The sequence below is a fragment of the Phoxinus phoxinus genome (assembly GCF_949152265.1).
Source record: "Phoxinus phoxinus genome assembly, chromosome: 10".
Taxonomy (NCBI): Eukaryota; Metazoa; Chordata; class Actinopteri; order Cypriniformes; family Leuciscidae; genus Phoxinus; species Phoxinus phoxinus.
In genome coordinates this window covers 20,304,631-20,325,364 of record NC_136885.1, presented here as the reverse complement: position 1 = coordinate 20,325,364, position 20,734 = coordinate 20,304,631, and the positions used below count along the sequence as shown (strand labels likewise).

At 39.0% G+C, this 20,734-nt stretch overlaps 1 protein-coding gene across 1 annotated transcript; it reads right to left on the bottom strand.

The window, feature by feature from the left end:
- Positions 1–322: 322 nt before the first annotated feature.
- LOC307006141 (uncharacterized protein) lies at positions 323–19,257 on the bottom strand. The gene is made up of 3 exons (XM_079626800.1): positions 18,937–19,257; positions 17,841–17,918; positions 323–4,752 (listed from the first exon to the last, which is right to left on the bottom strand). Exon 3 carries the CDS (start codon positions 4,343–4,345, stop codon positions 2,609–2,611), a length of 1,737 nt encoding a protein of 578 aa, XP_079482926.1. The 5' UTR covers positions 4,346–4,752; positions 17,841–17,918; positions 18,937–19,257; the 3' UTR covers positions 323–2,608.
- Between the last annotated feature and the right edge of the window lie 1,477 nt (positions 19,258–20,734).

Here is a 20,734-nt window from a genome sequence, read left to right as displayed (position 1 = left end):
CTTTGACTTCAGTGAGTGTTTGTGGGGTGGGGGTATTCAAATCTAGACTATTAGTTATAAAAAGTATAGCTAAAATACATATTTCCCTAACTGCATCAGAAATGTGCTCTTAAATCAACTATTAGCAAAGACTGTTCGAATGACATTAATAATTCCAAATTTAAAAACTTCTGCTTTGTTCTAAATGTTTAAAGTATTTTTCAAATTCAGACACCATGGGTTATTATACAGGTCCCTTTGGTTCATGCATGCACATAGCGTCAATGACCATTTTGAAAAAGAATTCGAAGAGCACATCCAAAAATCGGAAAAAAGCAAAAGAGAATTTGATAACATTTTTATAAACAACAAATGCAATATGCAAGGAAACAGTATTCATTCAGTACATCAGAGAAGTCTATAGAATGCTTCTAATGCTATAAAAGTACAACACATGAAGACAAAAAAAGTGTGTAAATTACTATTTAAATATGAGCATTCTGACATACATCATATCTTCATTACTGACACTCTTTTAATGAACAGGTTTGGCATTTATCCAGGTATTCCAGTGTCTTAAAGTACCCCTATTATGCTATTTTAAAGTTTCCTAATGTTGTTTTGGAGTCTCATACAACAGATTTACATGCATCAGGTCAAAAAACTGTTTAATTTTCTCATAATATACATTTGCACATCAACACATTTTCAATGATTCTCAAACGACTCGTCAGATTAATCAATCTCTCTAAATCCCTGCTTTCCGCGAGCTACTCTGCTGATTGGCCAGACAGCTCAATCTGTTGTGATTGGTTCACCGCGTACAGTGAGCGTGTCGAAAAATAAAAACGCCCATTGCCATAACAAAGTCAGCTCTGCTTGTCCCGAGGCTTCCTACACCGTAAACTAAACACTGTAACGAACAATGACGTTGATTTTACCATATCAATCCGACCCCGAGTGCGATGATGTAACATGATGTAACATTGAAAGAACTACTCATTCAACCAAACCTCCATCGCAAGGACGACTAGAGCAGGACGTTTCTCAGTGATACACTACTCAGTTTGAGGTACATTATGAGATGTTGCAGCTGTTATTCCTCACCATCAGCAATAACAAGTGCATCAAACAAACTGATTATTTTACTTGTACTTATTTATAGAGTATGTTTCTAATTTATTGCAGTTAACATGTGGAAACTATCAATAACAGTGCACACATTAGCCGAGCACTAGCGTGAATGACTGATGTAACAAACTTTGGTAAAACAAATCTTGCTCCATGGTTAATCTTTCCTCAAAGTAGTGAGAACGACAGACAATCTACATTAATAGACAGTTTTCGGTAGTGGCCCACAACTGATTAGCAGAAGTATTTCAGCAAGACAGTAATAATGTGAGTTACCCAGTGAGCAGGAGACCTACACAATATAAGACTCAAAACTAAGTATTTTGAACACCATCTTTCAAGAGCAAGCGGTTTGAGAATCCTACACTGAACTCCGAGATTTGAGAAGCAGTCGTTAGTAAAATAGGGAACACAGCAACAGTTTAGGATTATACTGCTGTGGTATTGTGGTAAAGATGAATTTTGACCACTGATTCTTCACATGCTCATCCTTGGGCAGTGAAACAAATTGGCTTTACCTTCACATTGCAGAGCACAGCATCTTCTCAACATGATGCTATGGAATATCCACAGGAATCAGCTGCAGGTTTGAGGGGGTTCAAGTTTTCCCTGGTGTCTGCGCGCGCAATAAGTGGGCGGGCAATATGCTAATGTTTCATCTTGACATCGCAACGAAACGGCTTATGACTCGTTTGAAAAACGATTCATTTCATTGACTCAAAGTCGACTCTTACTTTTGAAAGACAATAACTTTATATACGGAGCACATTCAGATTGTGCAGACAAGTGTTTTCATTCACTTAGAGCTATGTTACACCTACATGAAAGGTCTTTTTCAAAAATCTATAATAGCGGCACTTTAATATCAGAATCTTAATACCATACTATTCAATGATTTTCTACAGAAATTCTGTGATTACAACTTTGTTGCAACTATGTGAGGCCCTTTACTTTTCCAGAAGTACAGTGCCGACTTGCATGAAGACCGTAATGCCTTTGTGGTATATCAGAACAGAAAGAAATCTTCCAACATCAGTCCCATACCTCTGATGCTCATACATTTAATTTCAAAAGCATGACAAAAAAAAAAACATTAATCTCTACTTTTGGTGCTGTATCAGCCTCCACACGCAAGGAAGATTGCTGAAAAGACTTGCTCCAAAAACAAGAGCATCAAGGAGGTCAGGCAATGACATTAAACAAAAGGGTTCTAAATCCATTCCAAAGGTGTTCGGGGTTAGGTCTGAGATTTGTGCATGTCATTCACATTCTTCAACACCTGAATCAGTAGACCAACACTTTGTGCAGAGTCATTGCCCTGCTGGAATAGAAAAAGAGTCCTCACTATTGAAAAAAAAAATGAAAGCACACAATACTCTACTATAGAATATCACTTTATAGGTGAGAATTACGATTCGTCTTCACTGATGTTACTGGAATAGCCAAACCTGTTAATTAGAAGAGGGTGCCCATATACTTTTGACTATTTTGTGCATCTCTAAGTCTGAGAACATTCAGTAGACTCATTCAATATTTCCGATGACACAACATTATCACCATTTTTATCAGGCTTTTCAACATCAGCATCTTCCTGTTGATTTTCGGAATCAACTACATTGGTCTCTGGAGCTTTTGTGCCATCATTCTCAGAGTCTCCTTTATGATGATTCTCAAGATGGCTATGTAAAGCAGAGAGGAATGTGAAGCGGCTTGGACAGAGAGGGCAACTGAGCAATACCTTGCAGGGACTTCGCTTGTGGAAATACACATGGCGCTTATAAACACTAAGTAGCCCAAAGACTCTACAACATTCTTTGCATTTGTACTTCATCCTTGGTGTGTAAGTTCTCGTATATCGAGAACCAAGTAACCGGTCATCTGCCTTGGACTCGGGCTGATTTTCTTCTTCAAGATCCTCTTGTTCACTATCACTTTTGGTTTGTGTTGAAGCTTTTGCAGGTTCCTGTTCACCGCTTTTAACCTCATGCTCTGTCTTTGACTCCCCAGCAGCCTTAGGTTGAAGCTCTGAACTGTGGTACATGGCCACATGCCTTGTGACATCACATCTTTGTGGAAAGTGTCTTCCACAATAAACACAGGCATGCAGAGTACCCTTATGGTACCGCATATGACGAGAGAGACTGCTTGAGTGCACAAACACACGATGGCAAAGTTTACAGGAGAATATTTTACCACTAAAATTGGCTCTGCTCATTCCTCTATGTCTTCCTCTCAAGCTTGGTCTTAGCGGCTGTTTTTGCTGTTTTGCAACCATTTGTTGTATTACACCATGGTACTGCTGTTTCATTTTAGCTGGTAAATCTAAAGAGTCCTTTACCTCAACCTCATCTGGATGCTGGGATTTATGATGTTCTCTTAAATCTGAAATTTGGTTGAAATGTTCTCCACACAGGCCACAACGACATGGCTCATTAAACGAATCACTGCCATTTTTCTTACTTTCTTCTTCCCCAAGTGATTCCTGTTTTTGCTCTGCCTCAGTGGTTGGTTTGTTGACACGAGAATGACTGTTTAGGTGGCTTTGCAAGTCAGACAACCAAAAGAAGCGTAAGCCACAGATTTTGCACGGATAAGACCTGTCCATGTTATTTTCTTGATCTTCCTCAGATCTACTAGTCTTGGAACCAATAGATCCATGCCACTGTTTTTGGTGTGACAGTAATGTCTCTTGTCTTAAGAATCGCTTTCCACAGTGTCCACAGCTGTAAAAGCGTTCATGAGCATGGTTTTGAAGATGGCTCTGCAAACTCTCCCTGTCATTAAAAACCTTGCAGCACAGGGTGCATTTGAGCCCCTGCTCAAGGGCACGGTACTGCTGATGCAGTTGTAAGCTTTTTGGGGTTTTGAACACTTGTCCACATCTTTCACATTTAAACTGAGCATACTTCTTCTCTGGCATCTTGGATGAAGTCAAGGCTTCCTGATTAGGTGGTTGGCACCATAATGACTTGGTTGAAGGTTTTCCAAACAAGAAAGTAAAGTTGGATAACACAGATCGATCAACCACAGTAAGCATTCCGTTTTCATGGAGAGCAACCTCAATGGATGCGTTGATACAACTACCATTACTTATGCTTAAACCATCAGAAGAAAATAAGCCATTAAGTCCATGAATGGCCATGTGTTCAACTAGTTTAGGGTACTGACTAAACCCTTCGCCACACTCTGTGCAGATGAAGGCATCTCCTCCAACAAAGTCCATTGAGTACGCCATCCTGACAAAGCCAAATGTAGATTCTTTTGACTGATAAATTTCAATGGTTTAGGAAACTGGGAACATTATGCTGCGAGAGGTTTAAAAAATATATTCATATATATAATATAAAACTTGGACTTTTGGAAATATTTTCCAGGAAATCAAATTAGATAAACATCCAATCTAAAAAAAAAACAACAACAAAAAAACAACAACTTCACAGCATCTCTAAAATGGCAACTCTTCCAACTTCATTAAAACAAAAAATTGCATAAAGGATTAAAAATCTATCCTTAAAAGTCTTTGATTGTCATATCAATCATCTGTAGGAAAATGTGGTCTTTGAGCATGATGCAATGATGTAAACCTCATTAGATATGGCCTGCCTTGTTTCAGGTGCTGGCCCGCAATTCAGATATTGCCATCTGGAAAAAAAGAAAAGAGAGGAAAAGACAAATAAATTTAGCGGCAAGGTGATGTTTCTTTAAGAATTTGAAATAGTGAAAATGTAAAAAATATAACTTTTAAATAATCCATTGAGGCTTAATCAACACCTAGCCTACATGACCTAAATGAGCCATATGTACAACCATTGTGGTATTTGTGTTGGGGATTGGTATGGATATAGATTTCCCAAATTGTTGTGAATCTAGGCTCTCAATTGAGATTAATTTGAGTACATTTCAGTTACAATATTCATTTTACTTATGAAAGAAACTCTCTCATATAATACTGTAAATTATGCAGAGAAACTTTTAACTTGGCACATTACAAAATGTTAATTTTATAAATTAATAACAAGGCCCAAACTGTTACACTGCTATTTGTATAACAAACCAAGGCTCCTTAAACACTTCATGTATTCCCCTGAAAATGTAAACCGTTTCTTTCAAAATATTCAAAGAATTTCTATAAGAACAGGGTGCAGGAGAAGCAAGTTCACCACTCATTTTAGCAAATCAAATATGAAACAGACGTGTCGTTTGAATTACTTCAAACAAAGTCATTTGTTTATATGGTTGAATTTGATCATTAAAGTTAAGCAGCAAAAACAGTGGTAAATAAAGAGAGATAAAATTTGTATTGTTTAACATTTAATTATCGCAGATTTGCATAGTAATGCATTTTTATTTCCCCGTGTTTTTAGTAATTAAGGAATATTGATTATGATACTTGCAAATGAAATCAGTAAAGAGCACCTGTTGCAAAAATCAACTAATGTCTGTGTTTAAGCAGCATATTCAGTATTTCACAAAGATTGTGACATGTATTGGAATATAAATTGTTGAATCAAACTTACACACTGTGCAATTAACTTAATAAAACAAAACTTTAAATTAATCACGACTGTTAATCTTTTAACCTTATTTTTTCATTTACTATAGGAATTTAATGTAAATTCAACAAGATGTAAAAGATGATAAATGTTTAAGCAAAATGAGTTACTATATGCAAAATGGATTAACAAGCTGTCTGCGTAAAATATTGAGCAAACATTCACACTTTTGCTTATGTGAGATTAGGGCTGGGCGATAAAACAGTATTAGTATTTATTGACGGTACACCATTGTCGGTAATGATAAAAAAAAAAATAAAAAAAAAAAAGATATAGCGCTCGATTTTTTCATTAAAATGCACGCGCATCGCCCGTAGATCTTAAACAGCCTAACAGATGTTTTGATAACATGCTACAATTGACAAGCAAACAACCAATAAGATCTAAACACCCAGGTTGCGTTGCTCTCGTGTGCGGTTTCATCACCGCATTGACATCCCAATATCTCTTAGTTTTAGAGGTTTGTATTGTCTTACGGGTGGAACGATAGACTTATTCGTTTGTAAAGCGCCATCGCGGTGGCTGAGTAGCACTGGCGATGGTACGCCAAAACATTTTTTGTATGTGAATGCTGTTTTACATGAATATTATGACATGAGTGAAGCACAAAGCATTGTTTACAAAAGAAAAAATAGGTTAGCAATTGAATGTTAAATGTTATGCAAAACATTAAATTTTACATTGCAGCCAAGGAAACATTTAGCCTGGCTCCGCCCTCCTACGTACATCAACTCAATTTTCATTTTCCTTCAGTACTAGGTCTGGGATTGTGGTGTATTCTTTGGTTTTCTGAAATCAAAATTTCACCGGTCCAATCAGCGAACAGAGGGAGTGGCTGAGAACGATGACGTTGATGTCGTGCGTTAGTTTGAGTTGTAGTTCAGTAATAGCAGCGGAGAAAGATGCGAGCGATCACTGATCACTACACAGCATTTGCGGCAGATCCGAACCGAGCGCAGCGGCGTATTGTTAATGATTAGACCCAGCTTCGACAGTTGACTGAATACATCACTATCCTTAGTGTCAAACATAGCGTCGATTTCAGTGGGGACGCGTACCCACCAGGTTTCGACATGAGTCATTTTGTACCCACCACTTTTTTTTCTTCTTTTTTTTTTACCTCGAGCTCAATTTAGTCGTTCTGCTGCTGCGCTGGGTACACGCGTCTCTGTTCATAACACTGCAAAAACTGTAACATTGGGATACGTTTGGGGGAGGGGTGGTTGGGCACGCAGCATGAGAACCGTGGGGACTCAACCCACAGCCGCTCCGCTGCCCTGCTGAAAATGTGAAGTAGAAACGCTTAATAATGTCAGATAACGTCCAAAATAATTTTAATTTGGGTTAGATTTTTTTTACTTTGAAAAAAAAGAATGCGTCACTGTACCCAGCACATTTCAAACCAAACTGACACCCATAAATATACATTTAGAATTTGTAATTGTTCCGTGAATTCTTAAATTCGAAGAACAAAACCTGCAGCTCTCGTTGACAGACATCTTATTCTAAAAACAATCCTCTGATCATTCGGATACGTGTTTACGGCCGGTTCAGGCACATGACATACGTCATGACCAAACGTTAGCGATTGGTTATGGCAGATACTGAGTGGCTCTGGGCAGATCCAATAGTTTTAAACTTTAACAGAGTACCCGCCTACAAGGAAGTTAACGCTTTTCAATGGAGAGAGGCCAGACTCTCTGTACAAATGAAATGTACGAGAGTCTGGTAGAACCAGGCTAGGAAACATTTGGATTCATGACAAATGAGAGAGTTGTGCATGAGCCCATAAATTTAAGCTTTGTACTCTGGTTTGCGATCTGGTCACCCTATTATCAGCGAATGTAACAATATTCCATTTGCTATTCTAATGGACATGGAATCTCTGGTTTCTTTTCCCAAATCTTCACTCACGTCTCACCCATTTTCGAAGGGGATAATAAATGTTTCTTCCTTGGTTCGCTTTTAATTAGATCTATTATATTCGTATTCTTTACTGTGGTAAAGTAGAAAAACGCTGTGGGACAGATAGCCTACCTTTTTACTTGCCCGTCAAATTATTTTTAAAGGGGTGGTACAATGCGCCTTTTTACAATATGTAAAATAAGTATCTTTTGCCCCCAGAGTGTGTATGTGAAGTTTTTGTTCAAAATACCACACAAGTTTTTACAGCATGTTAAAATTGTCCCTTTTTCAGGGTCAGTAAAAACGTGTCGTTTAGTGTGTCCCTTTGAATGCAAATTCCCTCTCAGACAGTAGGTGTCGGTAATGGAAAAGCAGAAATAAAACATCCCTCTAGTTAACCCTGTAAACAATAGAGCTGTACTTATTAGAACAGTGAATTTATCCGAAAGGATTCTTTGAGTTTGCAGGTGATGTAAACACCATAAGGTAAACTCATAATTCATCATCATCAATCGCTTGGCATGTGCTGTGTTGAAAAAATCGATTCACCGATTCTAAATCGATTTTCATATTAATTTCTAAAGATCGATCCGTAACTCAGAGGATCGATTTAATAACAGGCCTACATTTTCCCCATAAACACACTGAGACACGGCGACCGGCGGCGCTGCTAATGCGGTTTCTCTGAATCCACTTGTTGACAAGAAAGGAGGAATGAATCATTCACATAGCGCGTTTTTTGCGCGTGCAAATTCGTTTTCCAGGCGCGCCTCTGTTCATGGTTGCATAGCAACGGCAGACGCAAAGGGAAAGCACGCGCTTGTTGAGAGGAGAAAGCGGTGCAAACTCGTGCAAACTGCGCTCTCCATGATGACGAGGAAGTATCATCAAATAATTAATTGATTTCTAGCCCTTGCATTAGCTTTACTACTAGATATATTAATTGAGATGAGAAATAAAAAGCCGCCCTGTACAGCTATGATCAGCTGTTCGGCCGAGCTTTCCATGTTGTTACGGAAAGCCGTAACAGGTTTGTTTTTGTCACATGACCTGTTGAGATGCATTGAAGTGCTTCTCACTGAATTTGCACGCGCATAAAACACGATATGTGAACGGCCCCTAAAGGGGTATCGTGTGCGGTTCGTTGTATCTCGTTTAAAAGGCCTTTTAAATATGAACGCAGTTTTGGATTAAATAAAAGGACAGTCAATTAAGTCAAATAAAAACACGTTTTATCTCCTGTTTAGTTGGTAACTACATTGAGATACCATTCATTAACATTAATGCCTTATCTAACATCAATACATTGAGTGAACAATACATTTTTACAACATTAATGTATGTTTGTGAATGTTATTTAATACAAACACTTGATTGTTCATGAACAGTTAAAACTTTTGATTTTAAAAATATAAGATCGGATCAGATCGAATCGAATCGAATAATGATAATCGATTCAAGATCTTGAGAATCGGAATCGAATCGATTCTTGAAATTTGAATCGATACCCAGCACTAATTAATATGCGGTATTCATTGATTGCGAAATCCTCTGAATCCAAGAGCCTATAGAATGTGCAACAACAGCATCAATAATTTACTTTTGAAATGTGCAGTGCTTACATTTCATGAAATCATTCCCTTTTGAAGTTTACTAAATAATCAGTCACATCACGCCATATTGCAATCCTTATTTTTCCATCCCCAAATTTTAAGACCTCTTAAATAAATTGACTTTTTGGTTGCATTTTTTTTTTTTTTTTTTTTTTTTTTTTTTTTTTTTTTAACAGTGGGTGCATAGTATATTTACACTGTACTTAACCAAGAATGTACTGGGCAATACAAGGTAACTACATGGGTTAAAGGGAGTTCACCCAAAATGTTTAATTACCCCATGATTTACTGACCCTCAAACCATCCTAGGTGTTTGACAATCTTCTTTCAGACGAATACAATCGAGAGTTATATTAAAAAATGTCCTTGCTCTTATAAGCTTTATAATGGCCGGTTTCTGTTTTGAAGTCCACAAAAGTGCATCCATCCAAGATAAAAGTTCTCCACAGTTCTGGGGGGTTAATAAAGGCCTTCTGAAGCGAAGCGATGCGTTTGTGTAAGAAAAATATCCATATTTAAAGCTGAAGTTCACTGAAACCGACACTATGCTCTGACAGAACAACATAAATAACCGTTTAAAACCCGCGCTTCTACCTCCACCAAGAGCATATTATTTATTTTGCAAAAGTCCATCACTCCCGGTTCTTATGGTCCAATCAGCGCAGGGCTGTGTGAGATCTGACTGTCAAACACAGTTCGTGCACACGCCACAGATTCCCCCCTCGCGCACGTTACAATATCACATGCATACGCCTGAAGTTTGCAGTGTGTTGGGATTGTACAAAGCGTGATGGGCGAGATAAAATCTACTAACAAGCTTCAAATTCCTCGGTTAACAAACTAGGAGGTCCAAAGCAACCAAAAGAAAACACCTGTAGAAATCGATGCTGAAGAGACGGGCGTGTTCACAGAAAATCTGGTGCACACCCACTGACGAGCACAAACTCGATGGTAGGGTGCTCGGTGGTAGAGGGCGAGGGGCATGAGAGTTGTAAACATTAAACATTTTGGCCAAGTCCCCTCAATCTGCCAGACTTGCCGACTGCAGCTTTAAAACTTTTTAGAAAATAACTAGCTTCCGGCAGAAGGCCTACGCAAATCGACGCCAAAAGAGTTACACTTGACGATGTATTATGTAGGAGTAACTCAAGCTTTGACGCCTCTAGAGGTTCAAACAAACTGGGCAACAAACTCAAGCTCCTCAGACATTTCTCTCTAAAAATTCTCGTTTTAGACTTCTAATTCATGACTGTTGTTTTGTTTTGCTCTATCCTCTGCGCTTCCGTGTTCGTCATTATGTTGTGCGTCAGATCAAAGGTAACTCTTTTGGCATGAGTCGACTTGCATAGGCCGTCTGCCGGAAGCTAGTTATTTTAGTTGATAAAATTTTAAATATGGATATTTCTTACACGAACGCATCGCTTCGCTTCAGAAGGCCTTTATTAACCTCCCGGAGCCGTTATTGTTGTGACTTATTTTGACGGCGTGGCGGACTTTTATTTGGATGATTCTGAGAATGCCAGAGCACACATTCTCCATCTTCATAAGTTTACGATCTGTTTAACAGTCCTGACTAATACGTTATTGGATATACAGTGGGGAGAACAAGTATTTTATACATTGCCGATTTTTAATAATTTAATAAAAAATGTTATCAAAAGGTACTCTTCAACTGTGAGAGACTGAATCTAAAACAAAAATCCAGAAAATCACATTGTATGATTTTTAAATAATTAATTTGCATTTTATTGCATGACATAAGTATTTGATCACCTACCAATCAGTAAGAATTCCAGCTCTCACAGACCTGTTAGTTTTTCTTTAAGAAGCCCTCCTGTTCTACACTCATTACATGTATCAACTGCACCTGTTTGAAATCATTACCTGTATAAAAGACACCTGTCCACACACTCAATCAAACAGACTCCAACCTCTCCACAATGGCCAAGACCCGAGAGCTGTGCAAGGACATCAGGGATAAAAATTATAGACCTGCACAAGGCTGGGATGGGCTACAGGACAATAGGCAAGCAGCTTGGTGAGAAGGCAATAACTGTTGGCGCAATTATTAGAAAATGGAAGGTCAAGATGACAGTCAATCTCCCTCGGTCTGGGGCACCAGGCAAGATCTCACCTCGTGGGGCATCAATGATCATGAGGAAGGTGAGGGATCAGCCCAAAACTACACGGCAGGACCTGGTCAATGACCTGAAGAGAGCAGGGACCACAGTCTCAAAGAAAACCATTAGTAACACACTACGCCGTCATAGATTAAAATCCTGCAGCGCACGCAAGGTCCCCCTGCTCAAGCCAGCGCATGTCCAGGCCCGTCTGAAGTTTGCCAATAACCATCTGGATGATCCAGAGGAGGAATGGGAGAAGGTCATGTGGTCTGATGAGACAAAAATAGAGCTTTTTGGTCTAAACTCCACTCGCCGTGTTTGGAGGAAGAAGGATGAATACAACCCCAAGAACACCATCCCAACCGTGAGGCATGGAGGTGGAAACATCATTCTTTGGGGAGGCTTTTCTGCAAAGGGGACCGGACGACTGCACCGTATTGAGGGGAAGATGGATGGGGCCATGTAGCGCGAGATCTTGGCCAACAACCTCCTTCCCTCAGTAAGAGCATTGAAGATGGGTTGTGGCTGGGTCTTCCAGCATGACAACGACCCACAACACACAGCCAGGGCAACTAATGAGTGGCTCCGTAAGAAGCATCTCAAGGTCCTGCATTGGCCTAGCCAGTCTCCAGACCTGAACCCAATAGAAAATCTTTGGAGGGAGCTGAAAATCCGAGTTGCCCAGTGACCGCCCCGAAATCTGAAGGATCTGGAGAAGGTCTGTATGGAGGAGTGGGCAATAGTTTCATTTCTACAAATGGTGCAAACTCTGCTAGATTATAGATAAAAGATTTCCATTCCCCTGCCATTCTGTGATCGGCAGATCATGATTTTGGTGATCGGTAATCGGCCGCAAAAATGCTGATCGGAGCATCTCTAATATTAAGTTCTGCTTTTCTGATGTATCAAATACTTATATCATGCAATAAAATGCAAATGTGAAATGTTTAAAATGTTCTGGATTTTTGTTTTAGATTCCGTCACTCGCAGTTGAAGAGTATAAAAATTGCAGACTTCTACATGCTTTGTGAGTGGAAAAACCTGCAAAATCGGCAGTGTATCAAATACTTGTTCTCCCCACTGTAACTTATGCAAAGAAAGTAGACAGTATATGAAAAGGTATTAAGAGTTTGCCGTGTGGTTGATGCCCAATATCGCAAGCTGAACAGAAATACATAATCATGTTTTGCTTGGTCCCTTCAAAGTCACGTTGGATTTTCTCCTTAGTGTAAAGGTTGAGATGTCCATCTATCAATGTTTTTCATGTTCGTAGAGTTAGTTTTTGGAGTAAATATGAAGGCTATAATCTGTGTGTGTACACAGCTTCTTTTTTTTTTAACGGAGGGTGCTGGTTTTTCGCATGCGTTCAGCCAATCAGCGTACACTAACATCACTGTGCTACCACAGAAACCGAAAATTCTCGGGCCAGCAGCATGTGTCCAAATTTCAATCTTAACCGTTCTATTTCATCAGAAACGATCTGAAAACGGGGCTTTAAGTGCAAAATACCGAACTTGTCCTTTAATGGATAATTCAGCAGCAAAAGTTACTCTAGAAAAATCATGAGTGCACAGTAAATTTATACAAGGAGGCCTTGTACAATAAACTCATCAGTATATTTTTGGCCATCCTTCGGACAGGGTCTGCTACAGCAGGCTTATATTAATAGTGGATACAAGCAGATGACAAATACGTTATAACCGTAATCAGGCCAGCTGACCATCTTGCCTGAGCCCGGGACGAGATAATCTTAAAGGACAAGTTCGGTATTTAACACTTAAAGCCCTGTTTACAGATTGTATCTGATGAAATAGAACGGTTAAGTTGAAAATTTGGACACATGCTCCTGTCCCTAGAATTTTAGGTTTATTTTGCTTTCCCCCACCCCCACAATGGTTGTCTAAGTGCACTGGAACATTCCTTCCTAAAACACATTAAACTTTCGTTTACAAAGACGTGAAACTCACCGAGTGGTCAGGGGTGTTCACTGGTATGCACACTCAAAAATCGCTGAAAAAGATGCATTCCAACAGGTTTTATCGTAGTTTTTGTCCAACTCCATTGAGTTGTATTGGATTCGCTGTGTGAGGTACGGTATTACTCCGCCACGGGAAACGGAAATGGGGTTGTTTGTATGCTTTTTGTAGTCTTATGCAGTCGCGGTATCGTAGGCTAAGCTATCTAAACATTTTTACAAGATCGAAGCTATCTGTCAACTTAGAAATGGATTCCGAGACATTTATATGGGAGAATGACGGTTTTGAGATCGATTTTGATGGACAGGGTTACAGGTTTGATCCTGAATATTCAGAGGAGGAATTTCTGCAAAGAAAGGCAGAGTTTGAACGGCAGTTGACAACTGAGTCCAGTGTTACGCCTGTTGCCGAAGCTGCTGCTGTCTCAAGGCTTACAGGCACTTGGTGGTGTTCCTGTCGAAAGTGTAGACAGATGTCTACAGAAGAGGAGAGTTTGTGCTGCACCGAATGGAACCTACTGGTTATTCAAGCTCTCAACGGAAGAAATAAACCTAAAATTCTAGGGACAGGAGCATGTGTCCAAATTTTAATCTTAACCGTTCTATTTCATCAGATACGATCTGTAAACAGGGCTTTAAGTGTAAAATACCGAACTTGTCCTTTAAGCCTGGAACACACCAAGCCGACACCGACGAACTAGCGCTGATGAAAGCCGACTGTGTTGTCGCCTCGCGTCGGGGTAAAAAGCTGCACTTGAACACACCGAGAGAACTACAGACGACTGTCAGCTAGAATGCGCGTTCTGCGCCTGCGTGTAAATGTGACAACTGTCTATTTCTGCAGATATATTCGACTATATTCGTCATTCAAAAAGGGAAAACGACGCTGCAGATACACAAACCGTAAACAAAGCAATGCGTGCTTACCGTTTTGAATAATCCTGCTTCACACTTTCTTTATTCCACTCCGCTCAAGTTGAAATATTCACCAAGGAACATTCAGGTAAGATGACGTAACATTAGAACAGAACATCTATCTGTACCGTTTTTACTTCTTTGCTCGCTGTTTTGCTATTATTCTCGTGCACTGACTCGTTCAGTAGGCTGAACAGCCAATCAGAGTTCCCTCTTTCACCGACGGCCCGACGCCGATTCAACATGTCAAATCGGCCGAAACAAAGCCGACGAGGACAAATTTCAACCGACGGTGCGGAACACACTGAGAAAACTTAATCGGCCGGCGCACAAAAACTGCCTGATGGCCGACCGTCGGCTTGGTGTGTTCCAGGCTTTAGATGGGGCCCCCCGCGCCCAGATCTCTCCTTTTCCCTTGCCCTTCCTCTCCTCTGCTCTTCCTCTCCTGTTCCTCCTTTGGGTTCGGGTTAATATTTAATGAATAGCCTCGGGTTGGGTTTGTAACTGGGAAAAACTGTATAGGCTATACATAAAGTTTGCGTGCCGTGTGCTTGCCGTTTTGTGATCGTAATATGAGCACACGAGAGAGAAAAAATTTAACTATTTACACGAATTGTAAAATTTATCATTTTTATTTTATCATTTTACAAAACTGTTTTGCGCATGTGCTCCTGCGCATTTCGTCACAACACTGTAATCAGAGGACGCGCTGAAATCATCAACTCTCGATGCGGTTCATAACTCATACTGAGAAGAATATATTTGTGTAAATAGTTGTGCAACTGCACAAACTTTGTTTTGAAGTTTGATGTTTGAGTTTCAGGGAAACTTGTGACTCTTTCACCTGTTCAATGACAGCAAAGTTTCGTAATTAGTAAGTCAGTGTTTTTCTCTTTTTTTTTTCCTTGTGTGCTGACTGATGAGGGGGCCGCTGTGCTTTGGTGAAACATGTAGCCTATTTTTTAAATTATAGTTGCACTTGCAAGCAATCATAAAATACAGCATATTGCAAAAAAAAAGAAGGAAATTACTGTGAGAAACGGACATCAGGTTCAAAACGGACCTCGGGTTCGGGCTTAAAATATAACCGTAATGTTCGGGTTGGGTTATATGATTTCGGGTACGGGCCGGTTTCGGGCTTAGTGTAAAGGGCAAGTTCGGACAAGTTTAAAGCTTGTGCAGACCTCTGGAGCTGGCCTGTTAGGTTACGTTACAAGGCTTGTAAACGTTGGCTACACTGTTTCTTATCTTGCTCAGTTGCTCTACGTTGACTTTACTAGTTCCAGCTTCACTGTCACCACCTTTTTAAAAATATTTGTTTAGAAAATCTCTACGGCCTCTATTTTCTTCTTTTCTTTCCTTTCCTGAGCACTAGGGCTGTCACTTTTTTGAAAAAAATCCTTTTTGATTTTCGAGACATAAGTGTTCATTGAATCGATTGTAAAATCGATTTTCCATGTCTAAAGACGTTTCCATTTTCAATGCCAAATATAGGCCAATCCACGGACAACTAACAGGCATTAGGACGAACGTAAAGAGGGCACTTGAGACGCACAATATTTCTGATAATTTATTGGCATGAATTTTGTGTACAATTACAAACAGGAGTGTAACATTCTCGAAAAGCAGAGTGGACTGCCATAACATCAATGAAAAACATTACTATTACTATTCGGTCATTAACATGGCTGTTTTCACGATTAGAAATGTCAAACAAATGGGTGGCAACGCTACGCTGAACCCAGCGGCCAGCGCCGCGCATTCTGCGTCCTGAAAGCCGTTAAAATCGATTCCCTATTTTCATTTTCGAAACTTGTGTTGGTTGGTCCGATCGATTGTGCAATCGATTTTCGAACAAAAAGTGACAGCCCTACTGAGCACCGGACAGCATATATTCTCTGACTCTGTAGGCATTATTGTCCGACTCTGGGTCGAAATGAACACTGTGAGAGTTTCTGTTTTGATATCATCATTCTGTGAGATGAGATTGTTCTGACACGGAGCACAAGCTCGTGAGGCTACGCCCCCTGTGCCGTGCAGCAGCAGCTCATTTGCATTTAAAGGGCACACACTAAAACGGCACGTTTTTCTCAACCCCAAAAAGTGACAATTTAAACATGCTGTAAAAAATGATCTGTTGGGTATTTTGAGCAAAAAGTTCACATACACACTATGGGGACATCAGAGACTTATTTTACATCTTGTGAAAAGGGGCATAATAGGTCCGCTTTAAAAAGTTTTGTGAATAGTTCCTAGCTAGAAGTATTAGCTTAAAACCTAAGATAAAATTATTGTGATTATGACCCCAGCCATGTAAACAAAGGAGTGCCATTCTTACAGCTATTAGAAGATTGCATAATGTGTATCTGGAAAAATAAGAAAAAATAATTAACAAAAGTGTGGACAACTCTGCTGTGCTTACTGATGGGAGTGTATTTACCATGAATGCCTATTTAGCATCTTAAACAGCTTTCTCACATACGTGCTTTTATGATGTTCATGTAAACATATGCAGTATCCTTACAGCTGGCATTTATGTATAGAAATATTTCCTGACTACCAATTAAAACACCACATGAACAAATAAAAAATTATACACTAATCAACACACTGTGTTGTGTTATGTGTCTGTAGTAAATGGTGCAAAGTTAATCACTAAACTTGTAGGTCTACGGTTAGCTTTTTATAAAAATATAAAAGATGGTTGTAATGCCATGCATAAATAAGATATAGAAATGAATAAATTTCATCATTTTAAATTCAGATGTTATTTGGGTTTATGGTTTACAAAATTATTTTGTTTTGCTCAAAGGGATACTCCACCGTTTTTTCATATTAAACTATGTTATTAGTGAGTATCAACTCATCTTAACTAAGATGAGTTGATACATACTTCTCTCGTCTCAGTGCGGGCAGTAAATCGCTCTGTCTTGCGGCGAAACTTTGTTTAGCACTTAGCCCAGTTCATTCAATAGGGGCCAAGCAGAGAAGCTACCAAACACCTCCACGTTTTCCCTATTTAAATACAGTTACTCGAGTAGTGTAACTCGACCTAGGACGGTGACACAAAACAAAACGTTGCGCTTTTCTAAGCGTGTAAAATGGATAACTATATTGTATGGCGGTATACCATAGCAAGTGCTTGGGAGCTCTTCGACTTGGCGCAGAAGATATTACTTCACTTTAAAATGAAAACTCTGTCATCATATACTCACCCTCAAGTTGTTTCAAACCTGTATGAATTTCTTTCTTCTGCTGAACACAAAGGAAGATATTTTGAAAAATTTCAGTAACAAAACAGTTACCAGGTCCCATTGACTTCCATAGTATTTTTTTTTTTCCTACTATGGAAGTCAATGGGACCTGGTAACTATTTGGTTACTGACATTTTTCAAAATATCTTCCTTTGTGTTCAGCAGAAGAAAGAAATTCATACAGGTTTTAAACAACTTGAGGGTGAGTATATGATGAGATAATTTTCATTTTAAAGTGAACTATCCCTTTAAGCTAGTTCCTTGTTACATTTCTGATTTGAATGTGTGATGAATGAGTTTCCAAGCCAGGTGCACTGTAATGCAGAATTTCTTCAAATTAAAATAGTTTTATAAAATGTTCACAAGTACTTAGGAGTTAAACTTTTACTTACTGCAATCCTGATGTTTAAAAAGCGTAATCACTCCCTCTTTTTTACAGCCAGGTTGAACACCAAAAACACACAGTACTTCTAAAGAAAAAAGACAACACAAAAATGGTGTTAAAGCTGGTATCTTTGTACAGGTTTATAATAGAACACAGAACAAGTGTCTGGCAAATTACCTTTCTCTATTTAGAAAAAAATTGTGACTTCTTATACAACACAGAGAGATGCTGAAAATGACAAACTTACATTTATTTAGCAGGCCCTTTTATTCAAAGCAACCTCATAAGCATGTTTACCATGGTACATTTAACGTTAAATTAAAACAAATATTACCAATGAGAGAAAATATTTACAAGATGGCTTCTGTAAATACTCGTGGCAAGTGACTCTACTGACCTCAGCTGTCCTACTAAAGTAACGTATTTTTTATTATTATTATCTAGAACACATGGGAAAAACAAACTTCAAAGTCATTAACATTGTATTTTGTTCCCCTAATTTGACCATAGTTGCGCTAAAGTTAAACCCTTCCGTCACAGCCGGAGAGATTAGACTCAACTTCGGTCATAACTCAATTTAGACCAAACGTGTAGTTACTTAATTTCAACTTTATATTTTGCAAACAGCTTAATACATTATTTGAGTAGCAACAAGTTATTTCTGATGTATTTTATGTTCATTTCATTTAAAGGGTTTAGCCATTGTGCGCTCAAACTGAAAAGCCTAACAGTCAAGCGACCATCCAGCTTATCGATCTCAAAATGAAACCACGTAACTTAACGTTAATTTTATCTTTTAAAAAACAACAAAAGTGAATTGGCGGTAAATGTACACATCTATAAGAACATGTATATTATGGGAACATTAACGAATCAAACCTAATAAAAACGGCAACGATTTACAGACGGAACACCGTCACATTAGTGACGCCACATTACAAGCCTAAACAACACGTTACGTTAGCAAAGTTTATTTAATTTAAGGTATATGCTACCCCAAGTAAAACCAAAAATGTTATTTATACCTAATTTAGAAAAACAATTCCATCCTTTCATAACACAGTATCTACAAATAAAAACAAACACGTGTTTCCGCGAATTACCTCGTCGAGTAATAGATGTCACTCTGAAGACGCGAGTAGCAACTTTCCGTTTCCTTTTTGTTTTGTGCGTAGCTCTAGTGAGCTCCTTTGTGAATTCAATGTTTATCGTACATTTGTTTCGTTTTTTTGAGCAGTCCACAAGATTATTTGTTTGTATATCACAAAGAGTAGACAATCCTTGAGAAAGAGGCAACCCAAGCGGATGGGAAAAGAATAAACGAAAGCTTCCTTTTCGCCTTCTTCTTCGCGTGAGGTTGGCTTTGCTGCATTACCGCCTCCTACAGGACTGGATCATACAGCGCCAGCGATAAATCATTGTTGTTGCATATTGGGCGCATGCATGTAATAGGCCTATTAAATCATGTTATCTAAACCAGATTTTTTTTCAGATAACTTGGCTCTGCATTATGTACTGTAGCACACACAGGTGCTGGTCATATAATCAGAATATCATGATAAATATGATTTAATTCAGTAATTCCATTTAAAAAGTGAAATATTATATTCATTCATTACACACATACTGATATATTTCAAATGTTTATTTCTTTTAATTTTGATGATTATTACTGACAACTAATGAAAATCCCAAATTCAGTATTTCAGAAAATTAGAATACTGAAGACCAATACAAAAAAAGGATTTTTAGAAATGCTGGCCAACTGAAAAGTATGAGCATGAAAAGTATGAGCATGTACAGCACTCAATACTTAGTTGGGGCTCCTTTTGCCTGAATTACTGCAGCAATGCGGCGTGGCATGAGTCGATCAGTCTGTGGCATTGCTCAGGTATAGCCCAGGTTGCTCTGATAGTGTCCTTCAGCTCTTCTGCATTGTTGGGTCTGGCGTATCACATCTTCCTCTTCACAATACCCCATAGATTTTCTATAGGGTTAAGGTCAGGCGAGTTTGCTGGCCAATTAAGAACAGGGATACCATGGTCCTTAAACCAGGTACTGGTAGCTTTGGCACTGTGTGCAGGTGCAAAGTCCTGTTGGAAAATGAAATCTGTATCTCCATAAAGTTGGTCAGCAGCATGAAGCATGAAGTGCTCTAAAACTTCCTGGTAGACGGCTGCGTTGACCTTGGACCTCAGAAAACACAGTGGACCAACACCAGCAGATGACATGGCTCCCCAAATCATCAATGACTGTGGAAACTTTACACTGGACTGCAACGTGGATTCTCTGCCTCTCCTCTCTTCCTCCAGACTCTGGGACCTTGATTTCCAAATGAGATGCAAAATATGCTCTCATCAGAAAAGAGGACTTTGGTCCACTGTGCTTTATTAAATCCAGCGTCAACGCAGCTGTCTACCAGGACATTTTCAGAGCACTTCATGCTTCCTTCATTTTCCAGCAGGATTTGCACCTGTCCACACTGCCAAAAGAACCAAACCCTGGTTCAATGACCATGGTATTACTGTGTAATTACTGTGTGATTTCATGTAATATTCTAATTTTCTGGGATTTTGATTTTGTGGGTTTCATAAGCTGTAAGCCATAATCATCAAAATGATAACAAATAAAGGCTTGAAATATCTCACTTTGCATGTAATGAGTCTATATAATATATTAGTTTCACCTGTTCTTTTCTTGAAAAAAATCAATTTTTTGATGATATTCTAATTATATAACCAGCACCTGTTTGCCTGTTCTGGAGCACTTTAAGAGGATTTTGTAACGTGAGGCTAACTAGAATGCAGCTTTTATTTTCTGTGAAAGCTCAAATCTTTATCTTGCATGTGCTGTCCAGTGAGGGTAGTTGTCATGAACTACTTTGGGAAACTGATATGCCCT

Excerpts from the sequence above, each read along its gene's own strand:
- LOC307006141 (XM_079626800.1), bottom strand. The coding sequence starts at position 4,345 with ATGGCGTACTCAATGGACTTTGTTGGAGGAGATGCCTTCATCTGCACA.